The sequence below is a fragment of the Anoplopoma fimbria genome, chromosome 15 (genome assembly GCF_027596085.1).
Source record: "Anoplopoma fimbria isolate UVic2021 breed Golden Eagle Sablefish chromosome 15, Afim_UVic_2022, whole genome shotgun sequence".
In the NCBI taxonomy this organism is placed as follows: Eukaryota; Metazoa; Chordata; class Actinopteri; order Perciformes; family Anoplopomatidae; genus Anoplopoma; species Anoplopoma fimbria.
This window is the reverse complement of record NC_072463.1, coordinates 4,629,534-4,652,229: the sequence shown is the minus strand read 5'-3', so window position 1 is coordinate 4,652,229 and position 22,696 is coordinate 4,629,534. Positions and strand designations below refer to the sequence as shown.

The 22,696-nt window shown below is 36.5% G+C and overlaps 1 protein-coding gene across 1 annotated transcript; it reads right to left on the bottom strand.

Moving 5' to 3' along the window:
- Positions 1-6,416: 6,416 nt before the first annotated feature.
- Positions 6,417-22,198, bottom strand: nsd2 (nuclear receptor binding SET domain protein 2). Its single transcript, XM_054614110.1, has 22 exons — positions 22,062-22,198; positions 20,330-20,967; positions 19,948-20,116; positions 19,664-19,830; positions 18,724-19,152; positions 18,056-18,275; positions 17,278-17,387; positions 16,897-17,005; positions 16,630-16,745; positions 16,274-16,363; positions 15,808-15,934; positions 15,414-15,614; positions 14,492-14,671; positions 13,423-13,579; positions 13,135-13,337; positions 12,676-12,779; positions 12,187-12,456; positions 11,218-11,334; positions 10,743-10,884; positions 10,515-10,621; positions 9,830-10,028; positions 6,417-9,223 (listed from the first exon to the last, which is right to left on the bottom strand). Exons 2-22 carry the CDS (start codon positions 20,936-20,938, stop codon positions 8,904-8,906), a joined length of 4,146 nt encoding a protein of 1,381 aa, XP_054470085.1. The 5' UTR covers positions 20,939-20,967; positions 22,062-22,198; the 3' UTR covers positions 6,417-8,903.
- Between the last annotated feature and the right edge of the window lie 498 nt (positions 22,199-22,696).

Genomic DNA, 22,696 nt, shown 5'->3' with positions numbered 1-22,696 from the left:
CATAGCATGTTGAATAAAATAAAAATAAGTCATAGGATAGCATGTCGAAAAAAAAAAAAAAGGTCATAGTATAGCATGTCGAAAAAAATAAAAATAAGTCATAGTATAGTATGTCGAAAAAAAAAATAAGTCATAGTATAGTGTGTCGAATAAAATAAAAATAAGTCATAGTATAGCATGTCGAAAAAGTCATAAAAATATCATAGTATGGTATGTCGAAAAAAATAAAATAAAAATAAGTCATAGTATAGCATGTCGAAAAAAAAAAGTCATAGTATAGCATGTCGAAGAAAAAAATGTCATAGGATAGTATGTCGAAAAAAATAAAAATAAGTCATAGTATGTCGTCGAAAAAAAAGTCATAGTATAGTATGTCGAATAAAATAAAAATAAGTCATAGTATAGCATGTCGAATAAAAAAAAATAAGTCATAGTATAGCATGTCGAAAAAATAAAAAAAAAAAATAAGTCATAGTATAGCATGTCGAAAAAAATAAAAATAAGTCATAGTATAGCATGTCGAATAAAAAAAATAAGTCATAAAAATAAGTCATAGTATAGCATGTCGAAAAAAAGGTAATATAGCATGTCGAAAAAATAAAAAAAAGTCATAGTATAGGATGTCGTAAGAAAAAAAAAAAAAAGTCATAGCATAGCATGTCGAATAAAATAAAAATAAGTCATAGCATAGCATGTCGAATAAAATAAAAATAAGTCATAGTATAGCATGTCGGAAAAAAAAAGGTCATAGGATAGCATGTCGAAAAAAAATAAAAAGTCATAGGATAGTATGTTTAAAAGTCATTAAAAAGTCATAAGATAGTATGTTTAAAAGTCTTAAAAAAGCGTAATATAGTATGTTGAAAAAAGTCAAAAATATCATAGTATGGTATGTCGAAAAAAAAAAGGTCATAGTATAGTATGTCGAATAAAATAAAAATAAGTCATAGTATAGCATGTCGGAAAAAAAAAGGTCATAGGTCATAGTATAGTATGTCGAAAAAATAAAAAAATAGTCATAGTATAGCATGTCATAGGATAGCATGTCAAAAAAAAGTCATAAAAATATCATAGTATGGCATGTCAAAAACAAAAAAGGTCATAGTATGGTATGTCGAAAAAAATAAAAATAAGTCATAGTATAGCATGTCGGAAAAAAAAAAAAGTCATAGTATAGTATGTCGAATAAAATAAAAATAAGTCATAGTATAGCATGTCGGAAAAAAAAAGTCATAGTATAGCATGTCGAATAAAATAAAAATAAGTCATAGTATAGCATGTCGAAAAAGTCATAAAAATATCATAGTATGGCATGTCAAAAACAAAAAAGGTCATAGTATGGTATGTCGAATAAAATAAAAATAAGTCACAGTATAGCATGTCGGAAAAAAAAAATCATAGTATAGTATGTCGAAAAAATAAAAAAAGTCATAGTATAGCATGTCGGAAAAAAATAAGTCATAGTATAGCATGTCGAAGAAAAAAATGTCATAGGATAGCATGTCGAAAAAAATAAAAAGTCATAGTATAGTATGTGTCGGGAAAAAAAAAAATAAGGTCATAGTATAAAAAAAAAGTCATAGTATAGCATGTCGGAAAAAAAAAAGTCATAGGATAGCATGTCGAAAAAAAATAAAAATAAGTCATAGTATAGCATGTCGGAAAAAAAAAGGTCATAGCATAGTATGTCGACTAAAAAAAATAAAAATAAAAAGTCATAGTATAGCATGTCGGAAAAAAAAAGTCATAGTATAGTATGTCGAAAAAATAAAAATAAGTCATAGTATAGCATGCATTAAAAATCGAAAAAAAAAAAAAAAGTCATAGGATAGCATGTCGAAAAAAATAAAAATAAGTCATAGTATAGCATGTCGAAAAAAATAAAAATAAGTCATAGTATAGCATGTCGAAAAAAAAAGGTCATAGTATAGTGTGTCGAATAAAATTAAAATAAGTCATAGTATAGCATGTCGGAAAAAAATAAGTCATAGTATAGCATGTCGAAGAAAAAAATGTCATAGGATAGCATGTCGAAAAAATAAAAACAAGTCATAGCATAGCATGTTGGAAAAAAAAAATAAGTCATAGTATAGTATGTCGAATAAAATAAAAATAAGTCATAGTATAGCATGTCGGAAAAAAAAAGGTCATAGTATAGTATGTCGAATAAAATAAAAATAAGTCATAGTATAGCATGTCAAAAAAAAAAAAGTCATAGGATAGCATGTTGAAAAAAAAAAAAAAAGTCATAGGATAGTATGTTTAAAAAAAGTCATTAAAAAAATAAGTCATAGGATAGTATGTTTAAAAGTCTTTAAAAAAAGTCATAGTATAGTATGTTGAAAAAAGTCAAAAATATCATAGTATGGTATGTCGAAAAAAAAAGGTCATAGTATAGTATGTCGAATAAAATAAAAATAAGTCATAGTATAGCATGTCGAAAAAAAAAAGGTCATAGTATAGTATGTCGAATAAAATAAAAATAAGTCATAGTATAGCATGTCGAAAAAAAAAAAGTCATAGTATAGCATGTCGAAAAAATAAAAATAAGTCATAGGATAGTATGTTTAAAAAAAAAAGTCATAGTATAAAAAAATAAAAAAAGTCATAGGATAGTATGTTTAAAAGTCTTAAAAAAAGCGTAATATAGTATGTTGAAAAAAGTCAAAAATATCATAGTATGGTATGTCGAAAAAAAAAAAAATCATAGTATAGTATGTCGAATAAAATAAAAATAAGTCATAGTATAGCATGTCGGAAAAAAAAAAGTCATAGTATAGTATGTCGAAAAAAAAAAAGTCATAGTATAGCATGTCATAAAAAAAAATAGTATAGTATGTCGAATAAAATAAAAATAAGTCATAGTATAGCATGTCGAAAAAAAAGTCATAGTATAGCATGTCGAATAAAATAAAAATAAGTCATAGTATAGCATGTCGGGAAAAAAAAAAGGTCATAGTATAGTCGAAAAAATAAAAATAAGTCATAGTATAGCATGTCGGAAAAAAAAAGGTCATAGTATAGTATGTCGAATAAAATAAAAATAAGTCATAGTATAGCATGTCGAAAAAAAAAGTCATAGGATAGTATGTCGGAAAAAAAAAGTCATAGTATAGTCATAAAAAAGTCATAGTATAGCATGTCGAAAAAAAAAAAAGTCATAATATAGTATGTCGAAAAAAAAAATAAGTCATAGTATAGCATGTCGAAAAAAAAAAAAGTCATAGGATAGCATGTTGAAAAAAAAAAAAATAAGTCATAGTATAGCATGTCGAATAAAATAAAAAATAAGTCATAGTATAGCATGTCGAAAAAAATAAAAATAAGTCATAGTATAGCATGTCGAATAAAAAAAAAAAATAAGTCATAGTATAGCATGTCGGAAAAAAAAATAAGTCATAGTATAGTATGTCGAATAAAATAAAAAATAAGTCATAGTATAGGATGTCGGAATAAAAAAGTCATAGCATAGCATGTCGAATAAAATAAAAATAAGTCATAGTATAGCATGTCGAAAAAAAAAAGTCATAGGATAGCATGTCGAAAAAAAAAAAAGTCATAGGATAGTATGTTTAAAAGTCATTAAAAAGTCATAAGATAGTATGTTTAAAAGTCTTAAAATAAGCGTAATATAGTATGTTGAAAAAAGTCAAAAATATCATAGTATGGTATGTCGAAAAAAAAAGGTCATAGTATAGTATGTCGAAAAAAATAAAAAAAATAAGTCATAGTATAGCATGTCGGAAAAAAAAGTCATAGGATAGCATGTCGAATAAATTAAAAATAAGTCATAGTATAGCATGTCGAAAAAGTCATAAAAATATCATAGTATGGCATGTCAAAAAAAAAAAAGGTCATAGTATAGTATGTCGAATAAAATAAAAATAAGTCATAGTATAGCATGTCGGAAAAAAAAAAGGTCATAGTATAGTATGTCGAATAAAATAAAATAAAGTCATAGTAATGCATGTCGAAAAAAAAAAATAAGTCATAGTATAGCATGTCGAAAAAAAAAATAAAAAAAGTAAAAAAAGTCATAGTATAGCATGTCGAAAAAAAAAAATAAATAGTATGTCGGGAAAAAAAAGGTCATAGTATAGTATGTCGAATAAAATAAAAATAAGTCATAGTATAGCATGTCGGAAAAAAAAGGTCATAGTATAGTATGTCGAATAAAATAAAAATAAGTCATAGTATAGCATGTCGAAGAAAAAAAAGTCATAAAAAAAAAAAAAAAGTCATAGTATAGTATGTCGAGTAAAATAAAAATAAGTCATAGTATAGCATGTCGAAAAAAAGTCATAGTATAGTATGTCGAAAAAAAAATAAGTCATAGTATAGCATGTCGAAAAAAATAAAAATAAGTCATAGTATAGTATGTCGGGAAAAAAAAGGTCATAGTATAGTATGTCGAATAAAATAAAAATAAGTCATAGTATAGCATGTCGGAAAAAAAAAAAAGTCATAGTATAGCATGTCGAAAAAAATAAAAATAAAAAAAAAATAAGTCATAGTATAGCATGTCGTATAAAAAAAAAAAAAATGTCATAGTATAGCATGTCGAAAAAAAAAAGTCATAGTATAGCATGTTGAAAAAAAAAAGGTCATAGTATAGCAAAAATAAGTCAAAAAAAAAAAAAATCATAGTATAGTATGTCGAAAAAAAAAAAAGTATATAGTATGTCGTCGAATAAAAAAAAAAAAAAGTCATAGGATAGCATGTCGGGAAAAAAAAAAAAGGTCATAGTATAGTATGTCGAATAAAATAAAAATAAGTCATAGGATAGCATGTCGAAAAAAAAAAAAGTCATAGGATAGTATGTTTAAAAGTCTTAAAAAAAGCGTAATATAGTATGTTGAAAAAAGTCAAAAATATCATAGTATGGTATGTCGAAAAAAAAAGGTCATAGTATAGTATGTCGAGTATAATAAAAATAAGTCATAGTATAGCATGTCGAAAAAAAAAAAAGTCATAGTATAGTATGTCGAAAAAAAAAAATAAGTCATAGGATAGCATGTCGAAAAAAAATAAAAAGTCTTAGGATAGTATGTTTAAAAGTCATTAAAAAGTCATAGGATAGTATGTTTAAAAGTCATTAAAAAGTCATAGGATAGTATGTTTAAAAGTCTTAAAAAAGTCATAATATAGTATGTTGAAAAAAAAAAAATATCATAGTATAGTATGTCGAAAAAAAAAAAATAAGTCATAGTATAGTATGTCGAAAAAAATAAAAAAAAAAGTCATAGTATAGTATGTCGAAAAAAGTCATAAAAAAAAAAAGTCATAGTATAGTATGTCGAATAAAATAAAAATAAGTCATAGTATAGCATGTCGAAAAAAAAATGGTCATAAATAATATAGTATATGTCGAAAAAAACAAAAATAAGTCATGATATAGCATGTCGGGAAAAAAAGGTCATAGTATAGTGTGTCGAAAAAAAGTCATAGGATAGTATGTCGAAAAAAGTCATAAAAAAGTCATAGTATAGCGTGTCGGAATTAGTGAAAATATAGTATGTCGAATTAAATAAAAATAAGTCATAGGATAGCATGTTGAAAAAAGTCATAAAAAAGTCAGGATAGTATGTTGAAAAAAAATAAAATGTCATAGGATAGTATGTCAAAAAAAGTCATGGTACAGTATGTCGAAAAAAAGTCATAAAAAGTCATAGTATAGTATAGTATAGTATGTCAATAAAAGTCATAAAAAGTCATAGTATAGCGTGTCAGAATTAGTCAAACCATAGTATGTCGAAAAAAAAGTAATAAAAAAGTTATAGTACAGTATTACAAAAAAAATCATTAAAAAGTTATATAACAAGTCAAAATAAGTCATGGTATAGTCCGTTGAAAAAAAGCAGTCTCCAAAAAGATACATGTGAAAATTTAAGTTTAGCCTGAAAATGTAGTTTAAAATATGTAAACAAAAAACATAGAAGCTCAGATTCAAGACTCACAGGGAGAGCGTCTTCATGGGTCCTTTTCACAGCAGCCATCTTTGCACATCGCTGCAGGTGAACACAGGTGTATTTAATAACATGAATTATGGACCTGTTCCATTTAGGTGGGCAAGGACCCTGATATTGGGCATGCTGGCTTACTAGAATGGCTGTGACACACTAAATAGAATGGGACCATAATTACTCTTAATTACACCTGCTATGACATGTCAAAATGGATGCTGAGAAAAGGGACATTACACCAATATATTTTTACATAGCAAACAGTTTGCTGCTATGTTTAAATGCTTTTATTTTTTCAAATTCAGGGCCTTTAAAAAATGTCTCAAACTCATTTTTTAAGGCTACAAGGCTGAGTTTAAGGCAGCTTTCAAGTTTGGTATTAATCGGTTTAGGAAAAGGTAAATATAAAGATCAGTGTTTGATGAGAACAAAAGTCCAGCAGACAGGAGAAGCATGTTTGTTCACTTTTTATTGCACGATTCAACAGATGTGAGATCCTGCAGAAAAGTGTTTCAGCACTGCATCAAGAAAAAAAACAAAAACAAAACAAACATACATATCAGAGAGATTGTATGATATTTACAATAGATGCATCACTATTACCACTTATACATTATGTACATATTAGTCTCTGGTTTTACTATGACAGTAGTTACAGAATGAAAACCCCTACTCACACATTACACTTCAGCTCTACAGGGAATTACAGTGCTTACAAAAGTAACTGGCTGGACTACATTCACTCAACACAAGTCAAGGTTAGGATACACACAAAGCCGAAAAATACTCGTACGAGACTTGCTGCACCTCTGGACATGTCCCACTCACACGGCCTGCGAAAAAAAGAAATGCTAACATAAATGAAAAAGGTGCAGTTATGAAAAATGGCCTCCCGTTGTGTCGGAACAACTCAAAATTTAGGTTTTTGGAGGAAGAAAGAAAAAGCACAGATAGTGGCTTTAAGAAAAAAATGGTCATTTTTATAAATGTTAGAAATGAAATTTAACAAACTAACTTACCCGAAAAAAAGAGACTCACTGATGACATAAACTCTAAATACACTTTTTGCTTAATGCAAAAAATATGAAATTTTAGTATTTCAAAATTGTGAATCCAAAGAAGAAAAAAAAAGCTTTTTTCCTACCGCTTCTTTTTGCTTAAACAACATGCATATGAAATTGTTTCAAAGCTCCTAGTACAGTGGCCATTTGAGGACATATAAGACTGGAGATAGTGATGGACTTTGGGCGCATCACTTTCAAATATATGTGCCGATTGAATAGTTAGGACCTTCAAAGAACATTTGCTTTTGTTGTAATTTTGACCTGGATGATGCAAATGGTATAAAAATCAAAAACTGGTACTCATAGTAACAGAAAAGCAGCATAAGCGTGACACATCAAGTACAGCTGAGGTTTAGGAAGTACAGCTGGAGCTCACAGATCTCCGAGTGTTAAAAGTTAAAGTCTGACTAAAATGTACCGCGGTACTCTAGTTCTGTTCAACCTCATTTTGAAGCTTTATGTCAAGTACAAATAAGAAAAAATGACTCAAAATAGGAGTTTCCAGATGTATGCCAGTGTTCTGTTACCCTGTTAAAGAAGTAAACAACAAGCAGGATGCAGTTTGAAACCAAAAACCTCCTGAGATTTAAAAAGATGAGGTCTGTCTTTTAAAACCTCAGCTACAGATGAATGACTCAATGATTTCTATCATCAATAAAAAGCCCAGTCGGATGACACAGACCTTTACATTGTGAATCTGAAGGATGTGTACATCTATAAATCTTTGTACCTTAGAATTCTGATACTTCAGTGGAAAAAAAAAAAACAGCACCTTTAAAAGGTCAGGAGTCAAAGAACGTTCCAGAAAATCACGTATTCCTTCATTTATCTGGTTTAGCATCGAGCAGAGAGCACCAAAGACCTTTAAACCTCCCAGTAGTGTTTTTTTTATGTCATACAAAAGTTTAAGAGCGCTCTCGCTTTAACACTTTCTGTCACCCGTCGTTCTCTGGACAGGCAGGTTGATTGACAGTTTGTGGGCGCCATCATTCAGCATACTGATACTCAAAAAATAAAAAGAGAAATCATTCAAATCTAAACAGTAAAACTGAGCTAAAACAAAATAACAGGTTGTAAAATAGCAAACAAAAGTCTACAGTTAAATGTAACCTATGGCTACCAAACAGAAGAGGTCGTCTGAGGACTATCCATAGTGTTTCGATATTAAATCTGACATATATATACTATATATAAAAATAAAAGCAATCCATTTGGCAACCTGTTTGATGTCCTACAGTATTATCCCAGTAATCATAGTTTTGGTCTTTGATATACACACATATATAGATATAGCTATAAAACTCTGCTAAGATCCTTTGTGTTGAACGAGGGGGCGAATGAGATTCAAGTTTTATACGACGGTGACGCTGCAGCTCAGTTTTACTTCCAGATGGTTCGGTTTCTTTTCTGCAGATGCCAACTGGTTTGTTTTGTTAATCTTCAATCTTAAAAAAATAAAAAATAAAAAAGACAATAAAACAAAAAAAATGTAGAAAGGCAGTTTGGTTGGTGGAAGAATGATCCAGAAATCCAGAAGCCGAAGTTTCCTGACCTTCGCTCCCTCTGCTGCTGCTTTGTGCTTTACCACAGGAGGGTCGCCTCAGTGCAGAGAATGAAAAAAAAACACAAAAAAAACAACTGAAAATGTTTTTAAAATAATAGCGTTTGTTTTGAGCGTCGAGCTTCAGGCTGCTGCTGAGCTTGTGAGAGATAAGCGGCTTTCCCTGATGAAGATGTACAGTGCCTTGATTGTTGCGATCATGGAGAGACAGTATAACGAGGGGTTTATATTTGTCCATGAACATGGAAGCAGGTGTCAAAAGAGTCTAGTTTGGTCTTTTGGCTCTCCGAGGAGGGGGGGGTCAAAGGTCACTTTCAGGCCTCTGCTGCTTTCCTCTTGGAGCGTTTTGTTTTCGCCTCGGTTCCGTCCGCCTTCCTGGAGCCTTTGGGTGGACGGCTGACGACGGCGGCGGCTGTAGTTGGAGTCATCTTGGTCGTCATGTTGGCGCCCTGATCCTGGTTGGTCGTTGCCTCCAGCTCCTCGTGCTCCACACAGCACAGCTGTCCGGTGGGGGGCCAGGAGCGCAGCGCCCCCTCCTGGTGAGCCTTGCAGAAGGAGTTGGGGCAGAGCTGGCAGAAAGCCTCGGAGTTTTTCCCGCAGACGTCACAGTGGTGCCAGGGGCAGTCCCAGCGGCCTGCAGGGAGCGAGGACGAAGGAAAAAACTGTTTAGAATATGTCATAGTAGTGGTGGAATAAAAGCAAACGCTAGACAAAGAGAGAAAGAACGCTCTGTAAACTAATATCTTAAAGTTATACTCTATATGTACAGAGATGTAGCCAAACATTGTTTAAATATAAACAAACTTAAAATAAAAAAAAGTAGAATAAAATTGTAAAATTCAAAGGCTGTGATTTTTTGTCTTTATAATCAATGTATTTCTTTGAATTAAATGTTTTAGAAAGTCTTCTGAAGCAGGTATTTGATTTTGCATTAACAAATGTTACAATAACAACAAGGTATGTAAAAAATATACAAATAAATCATTTCCTTTGAATTAAAAAACAATTTTAAAAATCTGTGAATGTGCGTGTGTATATGCATGTTTTATGTCAACCAGATACCCGGGGTAAAAATATAAAGTAGATGTATACGTGTTTTGTTTCCTATTGATAAGTGCAACAAATCTACAATAACACCAACAGTAACTTGCATTGTTATTGCACCTTTCAGAGGACCCAAGGACGCTTTGTGCACATGAAGGCAGACAAAAATAGATATTTTATTTCCGGTGTTTCTTACCGAAGGGTCTCTTGGTGAGGTTCAGGCAGGTCAAGTGATAAGCTTTGGTGCAGGTCTTCTTCCCACAGAGCACCAGCTGTCCTCCGTCTCCGCAGCGGAAACAGTCGTCATCAGACTTCTTCTTTCCCTCTGTTTTCCTCCTTTTATACTTTCTCTTCAAGCGCTTCCCTTTCGGCTCGGCGGTTTGGCCGCTTGAGTTCTGCAGAGGAGATAAATTTGATCAATGTTTTTCTTCATCACAAAGAGGGGAAAGTTTAAAATTCATGTTCTAATGCAGGAAAGAAAAATTGATTCACTCAAAACAACTTATCAAGAAAAATACTTGTGAATTGGCTTTACACGACAGGAATGAACTGCTGTTTCTGTTTTGTAGCATAAAAAATAAATAAATAGAGTACAACTGCATTTAGCTGTGCAACCCTGTCTTGAACAATGACAATAAATAAAGCTTGATATACTGCATTTGAAATTCCATACATACCAGTTTTTCTGTGATGAGGTTGTAATTCACTTTTATTAACGTATTTACCTTCTTCAAAACCCTCAACTCATGTCTTTCAAACTGCTAGAAAAACCTAGACATGATCTCTGAACCCCTCAAAACCAAACTGACAACAAAATAAACCCCCAAAATTTCAACATAAATCAAAAATAATGAACCTACAGCTCTGAATATAAAGCTCACCTTGGGTCGATCGCCAAGGAAACCGCTGCAGTTTGGAGCTCCGCAGCGACAGACGGTCTTCTCATTCCCGAGGCAGTCAAGGTTGTAATTAAAGGTCAGCTCCGTCCCTGAAATACACAAAAACAAAAAGATGAAGAATCCATCGCATTTTGTGTTAACTGTAATTATTCTGTAAAAAGTTATGTGAAGACAAAGCCCTCATCAGTCTCGTCTCTAACTCGTCCTCACCTGCCGGGATGTCACAGACGGCGAACAGTCCGACCCGCGTGTCTCCGTTCACCGTCCACTTCTGCGTCTCACAGTTGGGCTGACAGCTGTGGTTCATGAAGCGAGAGTAGTTTCCCTTCGGACCGGCGTCAATGATCCGGTCCTGAAAGCCATGAAGAGGAAATGCCTCCAAGTTAATTTATAGCTTTTTACAATTTGTAAATGAGTTACTTGCACAAATATAACAACTTCTGTAGCATGTTATTATTTATATAATTAGCATTAACAGATGTATTTATAGGATTCAGCAGGTTGTATTTGTAGTATTGACTCCTGTAATGTTACAGTTGCCTTTCATGTAACATTCCCAATGCAATACCATTCTGTTGATCTCGCTCCAGTAGAAGTGGAACTGCTGATGAGTAAACAGCACCCCGACACACTGAGGAGCAATAAAAAAAAAAAAAGTACTCCTAGGTTCTATTTGGTGACTAACCTTGTCGATGGTGAGCATGTAGAAGTCAGTGATGTTGTTTTCGTGGGCGTATTTGATCCTCGCCCTGCACTCCTCCTCGTCTATCAGCTCGCCGATGTACTCGTTCACAAACTCGCCCTGTTGGAGAAACAGACCAGTGATGTGTTGGTACTAGAAATGACCCAGGTATATTTTTTAATAAACGGATGAGTATTGCTACAGTGCCTTTTTTTTTTAAACAGCAATTTTTTCCACCCTTTGGAAGTTTTAATAATTTACACCAGAAATCAAAGGGGATATATACTGGCTATTGTGACACTGACAGGGGAAATACCCTTTCATATCAAAGTCAAAACAGTGCCTATACTTAAATACGCACAGAATATAAGCCTGAATCATATTTTTTTTGTAACTTAATGAGCTCTGGTTAGTTGAGCGTCATCAGTCAACCAAAAGGTGAAAATGCCATAAAATTATCTTTAAAAATAAAGGTAAGAGAAACAACATTTTAAGTACAGTCCAACTGATACAGAACATTTTTTATATTTGACAGTTAGCAAAAAAATAATTTAAAAAAATTAGATATCATAAATAAATATTTTTGATAATCTTCCATTAAATTAGGTTTAAAAAAAAAAAAAAAAAAAGAAGAACTGTTATATATATATTTTGGACATTTATGGACTTTAATGTCTTGTTATTTTTTAGCTGACATATGATACAAATATACCTGCAATGATCTAATCTTGGACTGGCTGTTTATACAATTTCAAGTGATTAAATTACAGATTTCCACAAAAACAAATATATTACTGCTTGTGATAACTACTGAGATGTTTTTCTTACATCCCAAACATAAATGGCAAGTCTTCAACTTTTCACAACATTCGACATATTGACTTTCTCGGGATGAATTTCCCCCGATTAGCACGAAACATCAGTTGTTCTGACTAAAGGGCCGTTTTATAGCAGCACAGCCTCTGGCCTCACCTTCTTGATGTCCCGGAGAGAGATCAGGCCCCAGCCCTTGCCGGGGGTCTTGATGATCTTGGTCTCTGGGTAGAGGCGTTTGGTGAAGTCCTGGTTACAGCATCGCTCGGCGCTGGGACACACCTGAGGGTGGCACTCGTACTGCAGCATGCGGTTCAGACACTCGGACTCAAACCCGCACGGCCGCTCGTCTGTCGGCTTACAGTTACACTTAGGGATCTCGGAAACGTCTGCAGTGTAGACCTGAACCTTACCGAAGGGTTTGTTCACCTGATAGGAGGAAAAAAATAAAACATCAGGAAACATCAGTGACAGAGGATAACTTTACTCTATTCTGGAGGGTATGAAGGTAAATAAGTGTTATTCATTCATTCTTTAATACAGAGTCATCTCTTCACATGCATTACCTGGATATTTGGGTTGGTCACTTTAAAAAAATAATTTAAACAAAAGACAAAAACAAAAGATGAACACGTTTAAATTTCACACCTTGATAAATTTATATGGCGGTGGCTTCCGGCTGTTCTCTTGTGCCTCCTTGGCCTCTCGTTTAATTTTGATCTCCTTGAATCGAACTTCAGCCTCCAGTAGAGCTGAGGAAGCAAGACAAAGTAGAGGCTCATTACATTTCATTTCATCTATGGAAACATTCAGCTGAACATGATGCTCAACATTGACTGGTATACTGAAACAAGTGCAATTTCAAAACTACTCCAAATCTGAAAACATTTAAGTTAACATCAGTTGTTTGCTTTTCTTCTTTTTAACAAGTTAGACAATTTAGAGCTAGCATACTGTATATGATGCCAAAGAGTCCCGATATCAAAATGTATTTAAAAAGTTCCCTTTACGTGTACATCAACTTTGAACTAAAACTGTCAAAGAAGAGATTCTTTCTTTCACGTTTTTCGTAACTGAATTGATTAAGGAGGTAATCTAGATCTTCACCGTTCTTGAAGACTTTGCCGATGCCGGTCCTCTGGTGCTTGCTGCCCCGGTCTCCCTCCATGTATGGAAACACTCGGCCCTGGTGGGTCCAGAAGTAGTCCTTGGAGCCGAAGAAGAAGACCGGGAACTCTCCGATCTCGTGGCGAAGGTGCTGGATGTTGGTGGGGATGTTTCTTGGATGGTGGATCTCTGCAGGCCACCATCTGAGGAGGATAAAAAAGAAGAGGTATGAGTCCACGTCACAACAGAGAACCACACAGTACTGAATCAGGGATCCGTTTCACTGACCTGTATGTCCCCAGTTTGACCCAGATGATGTCTCTGTATTTGGGTTTCTTTCCGGCCCGGCAGTCGTTGCAGAACCAGCTCCCATCGGGCATAGCGATGTTCAAGCAGTCCGGGTGAAAAGCTGCAGGACAAGACTCGCAGCACAGCAGCTGCCCTCCTGCATCACAAGAACAATTCAAACGTTTAGATACAAGTCAGCAGCATTAAAGCAGGTATGAGAGCTCCAACTTAAGAGTTTAGTCATCTGTGTAAGGGGGTTATAAAACAAGCACAATAAAACTCATACAAAGCAGCCAAAAACACTGCCACGTACCCACTCGTTAATCAACCCACACACACTGCGAGTGTGTATTTTAGATGTGAATCTGGGAGGATGGCATTTATACAGGATGTTGCATTTATAGGAAAACTAAGAGATGATTTGCAATGGAAAATGCCATTTGAACCCTTTATGATCAAATCCCTGTTCCAATCACGCACCTTTTAACAATATATGCAAAGAAAATACAAAAAATCCATTTCTTTATATATCAAAATCCAATAATTCCCCCCCCTGTGAAACACAATATGAAGTGTGCTTATTTAAGCCTGTACCAGAAAACCTTTATAACGGTCCAATCAAATGCAAAAGACTTGATTTAAAACCCTCTCGTACTTTAACACGACTCAAATATTCCATTTCACAAATTTTGACACTTAAACACTATTTAGCATCAAACTTTTTGGCTTGCACTTTCAATAGGTAAAATTTACCGGTGACCTTTTTTTGGTTGTTTCAATAAAATATTAAAGTCCCCCAGTCTGTGAGTTTTCTTAAAAGCGTGTAGCACCATATATTGTTAAAAAGTTTTCAAGATTTAGCCAGATTTGAACAAAAAGGCCATTTATACCCATAACCGCAAGCAGGAAACTAATATGAAATTAACTTGCCATTTTACAGCTGAAATTTGATTTTAAAAACACAACAAAAAGATACTTACAATATTTCTTAAAATGCTAACTGGCTACGTAGACCAAGAAATATCAATATATGGCTACTGTAACTGATATGATAGGAGAGTTGGCGAACCTTTGGAGCAGACGAAGCACCAGCTGACGTTGACGTGACTGTGGTGGCTGTAGCCCTTCTTGGCGTGGAAGTGGTTGGTGCAGATGATGGCGGTGTTGGTGATCATCTCACTGCCCGCAGCCACACACAGGTCACCGACGTGGTACGCCACGGGGCAACGCAGGCAACGCATCAACCTACCTACAAAACAGAGAGAGAGAGAAACACCGGATTAGACAGATTTACATCATGAGGAGTAGAAGTGACATCAAGAAATATCTGCTGTGAAAAATGCTGTTGAGATATTTTGGTTTAAGTCTACAAAACTAGGATAATTCTGTTTTGGATCCCATCTGTCATCTGTCACATGTATCCTAAATGGCCTGGTTGTAGTTGGAAACCAGAACAAACCACTTTTTGCAGAAAATTCATATTAATTAAGCTAGTTTTTACTTTTAAATGTAATGCTTGTAACTGTGAGCTTCTAATGATAGTTTTATAGCATATATTTTTGTATTTCTCAAACTTTTCTGGACATTTAACTCTTAAAATATATTCTTTCTTTTTTACGCTTCACAGATCTACTCAGAAACTCCAACTGTCAGGATGTTGTTGGCTGGTAAAGACTATGATGATGTGTTTCCTTTTACGGTTATTAAAATGGGCAGTGGACTCAAAGATGTACTTCCCACACAGCTTTAGAAAAAAAAGGCAAAATCAAATTCAATCAGCTTGTATAAAGTTCAGCATGACAGAAATGAATAATGTATGTGCAACTGCCTCTATCTAATGATAGAAATATGAAAATAAGTTTTCTTAACTTTTAGCATTTGATCCTTTATAGAACCCGTGTTTTACCTTAAGTCTCATTCCCAACAGTACACTGAATGTTACAGAGTCGCAGAAGTAAAAAAGTGACATCTTGTGTGTTGCAGATCCTCACCTTTGGCGGACTTCTGCTTGGTGCGGCAGCCGTAGTGGCAGCTCAGGCAGGCGTGCAGTGGGCAGCGAAAGCCCTTGTTGTCAAACACAGTGAGAGGGTTCAGGCGGCTGCACGCCTCGTGGTAAAACTTGCCGCAGTGTTGGACGTGGCAGCGACGCACGGCGCCATCCGACTGCTTACAGGTGAAACACGAGTGGATTCCTGAGAGGAGAAACAGAAGGGAATAATAATAAGAACAGAAAGATTGGTTAACAAGGGTCAGCTATTGGTCAGAAAAAAATATGCTGAACTGCTTCAAGTGCAACATTTAGAGACAGTCAGAGGAAGAGGAAGAGGTTGTTCCCCCCCCAGATCAATACATTGTTGTTTCCTGGACAAAGTGTGAGCTCCTCACCTGTGCTGCACTCCTGACACATCAGCTTCTCGTCAGGTTTGAATGGCAGACCCAGACAGTGGAGGTGAAACATCCCACAGCATTGGCCTTCACAGGGCACCAAGTCCTCACCAGCCTGCTCACACGTCTGTAGGAGGGGGAAAAAAAATACAGATATATAAACATATGAAGTGATTGAGACATTTCGGTGCTTGTGATCAAATAGAAAAGATTAAAGCTTGATATGGGAATTAGAATTTATGTTAACTAGAACAAAGTTATGGCACACCACAACCATTAAAGCTGAAAATATGTTTATATTCCACAGATGATTATACAAGAGCGCAGACTTGTGTGATCCAGCATGTTTACATAAAAACACTTAACCCTTACATATATTTGCATTTACAAACAAGGGAAGCAGCATTTTCCCAAGAAATGTCCTACATTTAAATAAAGAGTCAGCTGCTTCAATTCAAAGACCTACCTGGCAGACAAACTCCTTCTTCCGTTCGCCTTTTTTTGTCCCGTCCAAGCTGTCACTCGGAGATTCGGGACGTCCTTCACTTCCAGAGCCCTGCAGCCAACACCACATGTGGAATTGTGAATAAATGAGGCGATAAAAGATTATGCTTGAAGAGGACTTGTGCCCCTAGTAATAAGCATGTTAAATTTAATTAATACCACCCAACTTGCAATGGCAGGCTTTATTTAAAAATAATGGTTTAGCAACATCAATCTGCCAAATTCAACCAGACTAAGATTTTTGGATCCTGAGCACTTAAAAACCTCTTTAGGTTTACTAGTAAGATCTCTGACAAATCTGGGTTTTTTCCTCCTCACCTCTGGATCAGGACAAGGGGTGACCCGCCTTCTCTTTGCCTTGGAGGGTGTCGTCTCGTTCTCTCCATCCTGCTTCCTTTTCCTCCTACGCTTTGGTTTCTCTGTGGCTTGGTTTTCTGTGAAGAACAAGTGTTTGGAAAATGACAATTTTGGCAGAGCCATAATAAAAAAGATGCTCTGGATTCGGGAACGCAGAGTTTCAGATTTGAATTCTAAAGAGAGGCTCAGCAATGATGTTCACCAATACAGACTAACGAGATGGTTTACCAGTGGGGAGAGCTTTTGACTTCGTCAGTCTCTTCTTGGTTTCCGTTAAGTCTTTGTCCGTTTTCTTTCTTCTTCTCTGCTTTTTCTCTGGTCCTTCTGAAGTTGAGGCCTGGAAAGGTTTGTTGATGGGATAAACAAGAAAATCATCACCTTAGTACAAAGTGCTTACTATCCATTTTGTACCAATGGTTAGTAGTAAAAAAAAAAAAAAAAAAAAAAAGAATCTTGCTGCATCATTTTAAAAACAGCTTTTTGTTAGATAAGTTCTTAGCAAATACTTCTTAGCTGACATTGATAAGGACCTCACTGTGGAAACTATTACTTTCAAAAAGAGTTGCAAGTACGATTCTGAAATCACATTTCACCAGAGGGCACCCTCACCTGTTTTTCAGCGTCTTTGCTTGTTTTACGTCTCTTTTTCGGCTGCTGAACCTTGTCTGCCGTGGCGTCTGTTGGCAAACTTTTCGACATCTTCTTTCGTTGCCTCTTGACTAAAAACACATGTTAATAAAAAAGGTTAAACTCCCGGATTTGGTTCCTATTAGGACATTTTTATCTGCCATAAAAATGCTTTTAGAGTAGCTTAATGATTCATTAAAAAAGCTTTCTACCACCATCTACCAAGTACCTAACTGGGATGGAGAAAATAAAATACATTTTCATATTGAGCTTAAAAAATAAAAAGCTTATTCCTCTACATTTTGAGAGAATCTCTTTTGCGGTAACTACGGCAACAAAAGCTCTTTTCATGTTAAATCAATTAACAAAGTCATATATGTTAAAACACATTTTGCAGATTAACGACAGATGCTTTGTAAATATTAAAAGGAATAAGCACAAAATGGTCATTAAAAATTTGCACATCTGTGCACGTCTTTGGTGTTATTTGACGACACTAAAAAGCAACACACAGCATTTTGGATAAATCTCTGCATTTCTAAGTTTTTGTTTTTTGTGTACCCTCTTTATCCAACCAGGAGAGAGAATTCTTAGTTATACTGGTCACATTAAGTGATAAATTCCACAATAACCTAACCACTTCACTATTTTACTAGCCACATGTGGCGTTTTAAAGCAGCAGACTCCACCGCTCTGGTAAACACATGGCAGCCAAGCCCAGATTTAACCGACCCAACCCAGGTTCCAACTTTCAACCAACCTGGAACTGAAACTGGAAGTGAGTCTGGTTCCGTTACATTGTCTGTCGAAGAAACCAGCTTTGGTTTCCTTTTCTTCACGGGGTCGGAGGTGTTGTCCGTTGCAGATTTTTTCCTTCTCCTAACTGTCTTTGTGGGAGACCGAGGCTGTCTGGGTCTCCTCTGTTTCCTCTGAGGTATGACTGTTTCAGCTTGTAGTTCTGGTGCAGAAGTGGTGGGATCCTATAAAGAAAAAAACAACCAAATGCATCAAACGGCATCATCTTAAAAAGGCTAGAGCTTTGTTAGGCTGCCAAAATTTGATCATGAAATTTGCCATCAGGGTCCCACAACTGTTTCCATTCCAGAATGCTCTTTGTATTTTTCACATCTTGAATTTGTTACAGAGTTTTTAAATTTTAGTTAACATTGAAATGTTAAAATATGCAGTTAGTTGTAGGATTAATATGACTCTACACTTTGAGCGTATTCTACACAGTTCTGGTGAGATGAACTATTTGTGTGTCTGTACCAGAGTTATACTGAGCTGAAAAGCTGTTTCCTGTGTTTACTTTCCACTTTGCCCGATTTCAGAACTTTCATACATTTCCCTGCTCTCCGAAACAAGTGTCTGCACGGGAAAAATGCACAACACAAAAGCTGATGGAACATTTCAGTGAGTTGTCCGAACCTGTGGGGCTGGCTGCGGTTGAAGCATTTCTTTGGAAGAAACTGTGTCTTTCAATTGTTTTTTAGCCAGGAAATCATTCAGATGGCCTTTGCCTCTTAGATTTTCTCCCGAGCTGAGTTTCATTCTGGGTGCTTGTGTCTTTTTCTCTGTTGAAGTGCTATCTTGGGACTGAGAGGCGGCTGAGAGGTCGTCGGCAGGGCCCGAGGGGAGATCCGGGCTGAGTCTAGACTCTGTTTCCTGGTCCATCTCGTTGCTCTGTTTTAGCCTCAACTTCTCCAGGATGCGGGGGTTCAGATGAGGCCCGTCATCGTCGTACAGAAAAGCGAAGTTTACCATGCGCTCATCCAGTGACATGCTGAAGGCCTCCTTGGCCTGAATGATGCCCATGTTCCACTGAGCCTGGAGTTTACGGGGCACAGGGGGAGCCGTCTGCATGGCATATGGAGAAAATAGCACAAGTTACAAAAGACACAACACGGTCGCACTGTTTAATCATTGTGTTCATCTAGGGAACACATCACTATCAAGAGAATACCATTAACAAATACTTGATTATACACTGTGGGCCTAGTTTTAAAACCAAATGAAACACTTGATAAGAAGAATATGACAGTTGTGTTGGAAAGGACTTGATATCTGTCAAAAAGAACTTAATGTTATTGCTTTCCTGTTTGTTGGTGTTGAAAAAAATAACTTGAAGTGTGATAAGGATGGCTGCTTGTATAACCAGCTTGAAGTGTTTTTAAAATTCGCCTGATTTTTCATTTGGATATGCACTTCAACCTTCTAGAAATGTAATGGCGAAAGAACTTTGTATAAACTGTTTTAAGGAAGTGCAATGTTTTAATGATGCAAGGCTTCTGATCAAAGTCTTTCCAAACAGCAGCAAACCACATCCTCAACATGCAGGGACATCACATAGGAGAAGAAGCCGATTTACCTTTTTGTGGATGACACGGGAGAATGACTGTTTGTTGCCCTGGCTAAGCTCCTGGTATTGATCCTCGCCGGTGAAGGACACCATGTTCTTCTCAAAGATGTAGCCTCTCTCTGGGGCGTCTCCAAAATACTGCACATGGTAAAGGGGGCCCAACCTGCTGTTGACGGCTAAAAGAGGAAGCAAGAAAAAACAATTATTTTAAATGAATAATTAAAACACTGACTTCTTAACTTCAACACATCACTTAAGGCAAATTGATTCAGGTGGTAGAAACTGTTACTCACCTTTCTGTTTCGGTTTGATGTGATTATTGAACTCCGGGTCTGTGGTCACCATGCAAGGCCACCAGGGGTATCCTGACACCTTGGTCCAAACCAAATCACCAACAGAAAAACGGACCAGCACAGAGGAATCTTCTGTATCCTCCTCCATCAACGGTGGGATGAGATCAGGCTGCAGAAGAGAAACATTAATTTCAATCAGTAGATAAAAATAGAAACTAATCAAGGATCGACTGCTTTTCCTTCCTACAATTGATTATGTTCCCAGACGCTAATCCATACTCATATGCATCACTTTAAATATTTGCCACAAACAAACAGAAGGTTCTCGCTTTCAAAAATATGGATCCTTTTGTTTTTAAAAAAGTAGGAATAAAAGTAAAACCTCATCAGCTGCTCCGGTCCCATCTACAGCATTGGTGTGGTCAAGTGGCTCCACAGGAATTGCAGAAGAACTGAGGTTCGGTTTGTGAGGTCCCCCCCTCCTTTTCTTCGAGTCTTGTCTATTCTCTGGTGCAGATACAGGATCTTCGGTGGCCGTGGACAAACTGGTCCCATTCGCACAGCATGGCTCAAACAACGGCTGCTTGACCACCTGGGGTATCGTCGCTTTCAGTTCATGTTCAGCATGAGGAGTGCAATTGTGCTGATGGGTGCCATTCGTAGCAGGGGCTTCAGCACCCTTAAACATGGGTGTCTCTGGAGCACACAGCTTAGGCAGCGCGTCTTGGTCCCCATTCAGCACGCGGGAGGTGAGGTCTTTGAGCCTCTCGTGGCCGTGGTTATTGTGACCGTGGCCAGCCATCTTCTGAAGGACACCGTCTTGTAGTGTGGCGGCCAGCTGGGCAGCAGCTTTGTCCATTATTAGTAGAGCAGGGTCACTGCTCATGTCCCCCCCACCTTTCCGTACGCCGAGGGACTCCGGTGGCTGCTTCATGCTGATCGGGTTGGCTGGCTCAGGCATCGAAGGCAGGGAGCTACCTTTGCTGTCCATCCCATCTAACCCCCTCCAGGCTCACTGAGCTACAAACAGAACAGAAACTTCTTAATCCACAGGTTCCATCACATTAACATATCATGCAATACTTTTTTTTGGAGTTTGCTTTTGAGTCTGGCATCCGAAAAACAGCATTCTGGGATATGAATCCTAAGAGCATAACGTTACACATTCTACAAAATGGCACTCACTTTGCCCCAGCGGAGCAGGAACAGTGAGCTCGGAGGCGACAGAGGAAACTGCACCTGTCACGGTCAATGTTACAGCTGCAAAGCTTTGGATGCTTTTAAGAAGAAAGTAGAGCAAAAGTGGGGAAGCAACAACAACAATACCTCTGTTTGGTAAAAGATTGCACAGAACCAAAACGTTGATCCCAACTAGTGCAAACCTCTTGATTCCATCCATCCATGCATAAGGAACAAAACGACCATGTTAAGGTTGCTTTCTCCTGGAAAAGGACTGTTTCTCTGCAGCCTGTGGGGAGAACAGGAGGCTGTCTGCAGGCACTGAATGCCCAGTGAGTGGGCGGCTGTGCTGCACTGCTCCACCACCACATCACCGGCTAGAAAAGCCGCGGAAACTGAGACCAGCTGACAAGCCGGAGTGAAGCCATTTGGGGGTGCGAGTACTTCCTGGAATTGAACATATCCCACTTGGGTTGCAATTGTAACAAAAACGGGCTCCGTCTACAACCTGCAGCCACGATGTTGGGGGTCTCACGGACACCAGCTATGGAGCAGCGTTTCCCCCTCATCTCTGTCATTGCCACAGGCAGCCATTACGGCGCACTCCAGCAACTAGTCCGAGCCGAACACCCTTCAAAGAAAAAGCTACATAAACACGGTTATATATAAAAACACACACGTGACTAAACACGCACACACAGGTGCGTTGCAGCTGGGTGATTGCTGGAATAGTTTCGCTGTTAAACTCATCATGCAGGCGCCATGACAGCTCGTGCTAACCATGCTAGCCGAAGCTAACCAGGGTACCGCTAGCACAGTCGGCTAGCTCGCTAGCTAGCGTTAGCAGGTTAAAATGTGTTGCTCCGGGACGAACACGTGTGTTTGCATTAAAATAAACAGGTGAATTAGATGAGCGAGGGTTTGTTTGTGGTTACCTGTTGGGTGTCCTCTCGGTCGTTAGAGGGGATTTATGTCCGTATTCATCCCTGCAGAGCGGAGGGGTTTCATTCAAGCCGGATCGAGGAGCTTGCGGGAAACTCAAACGCTGCGGCTAGTCAGCGCGAAAAATACTCGCTTCTGATTGGTCGAGAGCTCGGAGAGGCTCCAACCGGCCCTTTCAAAAAAAAACCAACCGTAGGAAGTGGCTGACCCCGGTGACTTTATTTTAGGATTTTTTTTTAATTTTTTTTTTTTAAATCGTTTGTTCTCACAGTTTAGACACACTATATATGTTTTATTTTAAATGAAATAAATAAATAAAATAATAATAAATAAAACAAATGTAGGCTGATTTTTAAATTAAATGTGAGGGGGTAGAAGATAAGATAAGATAAGATAAGATAAGATAAGATAATCCTTTATTAGTCCCACAGTCAGCAGGGAAATTTACAGTAGCTGACCCCGGTGATTTTATTAGGATTTCTTTTTTTTTTTTTTAATCGTTTGTTCTCACAGTTTATACACACTATATATGTTTTATTTGAAATAAAATAAAATAATAAAATAATAATAAAAAAATTGTAGGCTGATCTTTAAATTAAATGTAGGGGGTACAGTAAGATAAGATAAG

Coding starts and splice junctions, on each gene's coding strand:
- nsd2 (XM_054614110.1), bottom strand. CDS start 20,938: ATGGACAGCAAAGGTAGCTCCCTGCCTTCGATGCCTGAGCCAGCCAAC. Junction 20,117..20,329: donor GGACCGGAGCAGCTGATGAG/GTTTTACTTTTA, acceptor TCTCTTCTGCAG/CCTGATCTCATCCCACCGTT. Junction 10,885..11,217: donor ACATGCTCACCATCGACAAG/GTTAGTCACCAA, acceptor CATGGCTTTCAG/GACCGGATCATTGACGCCGG.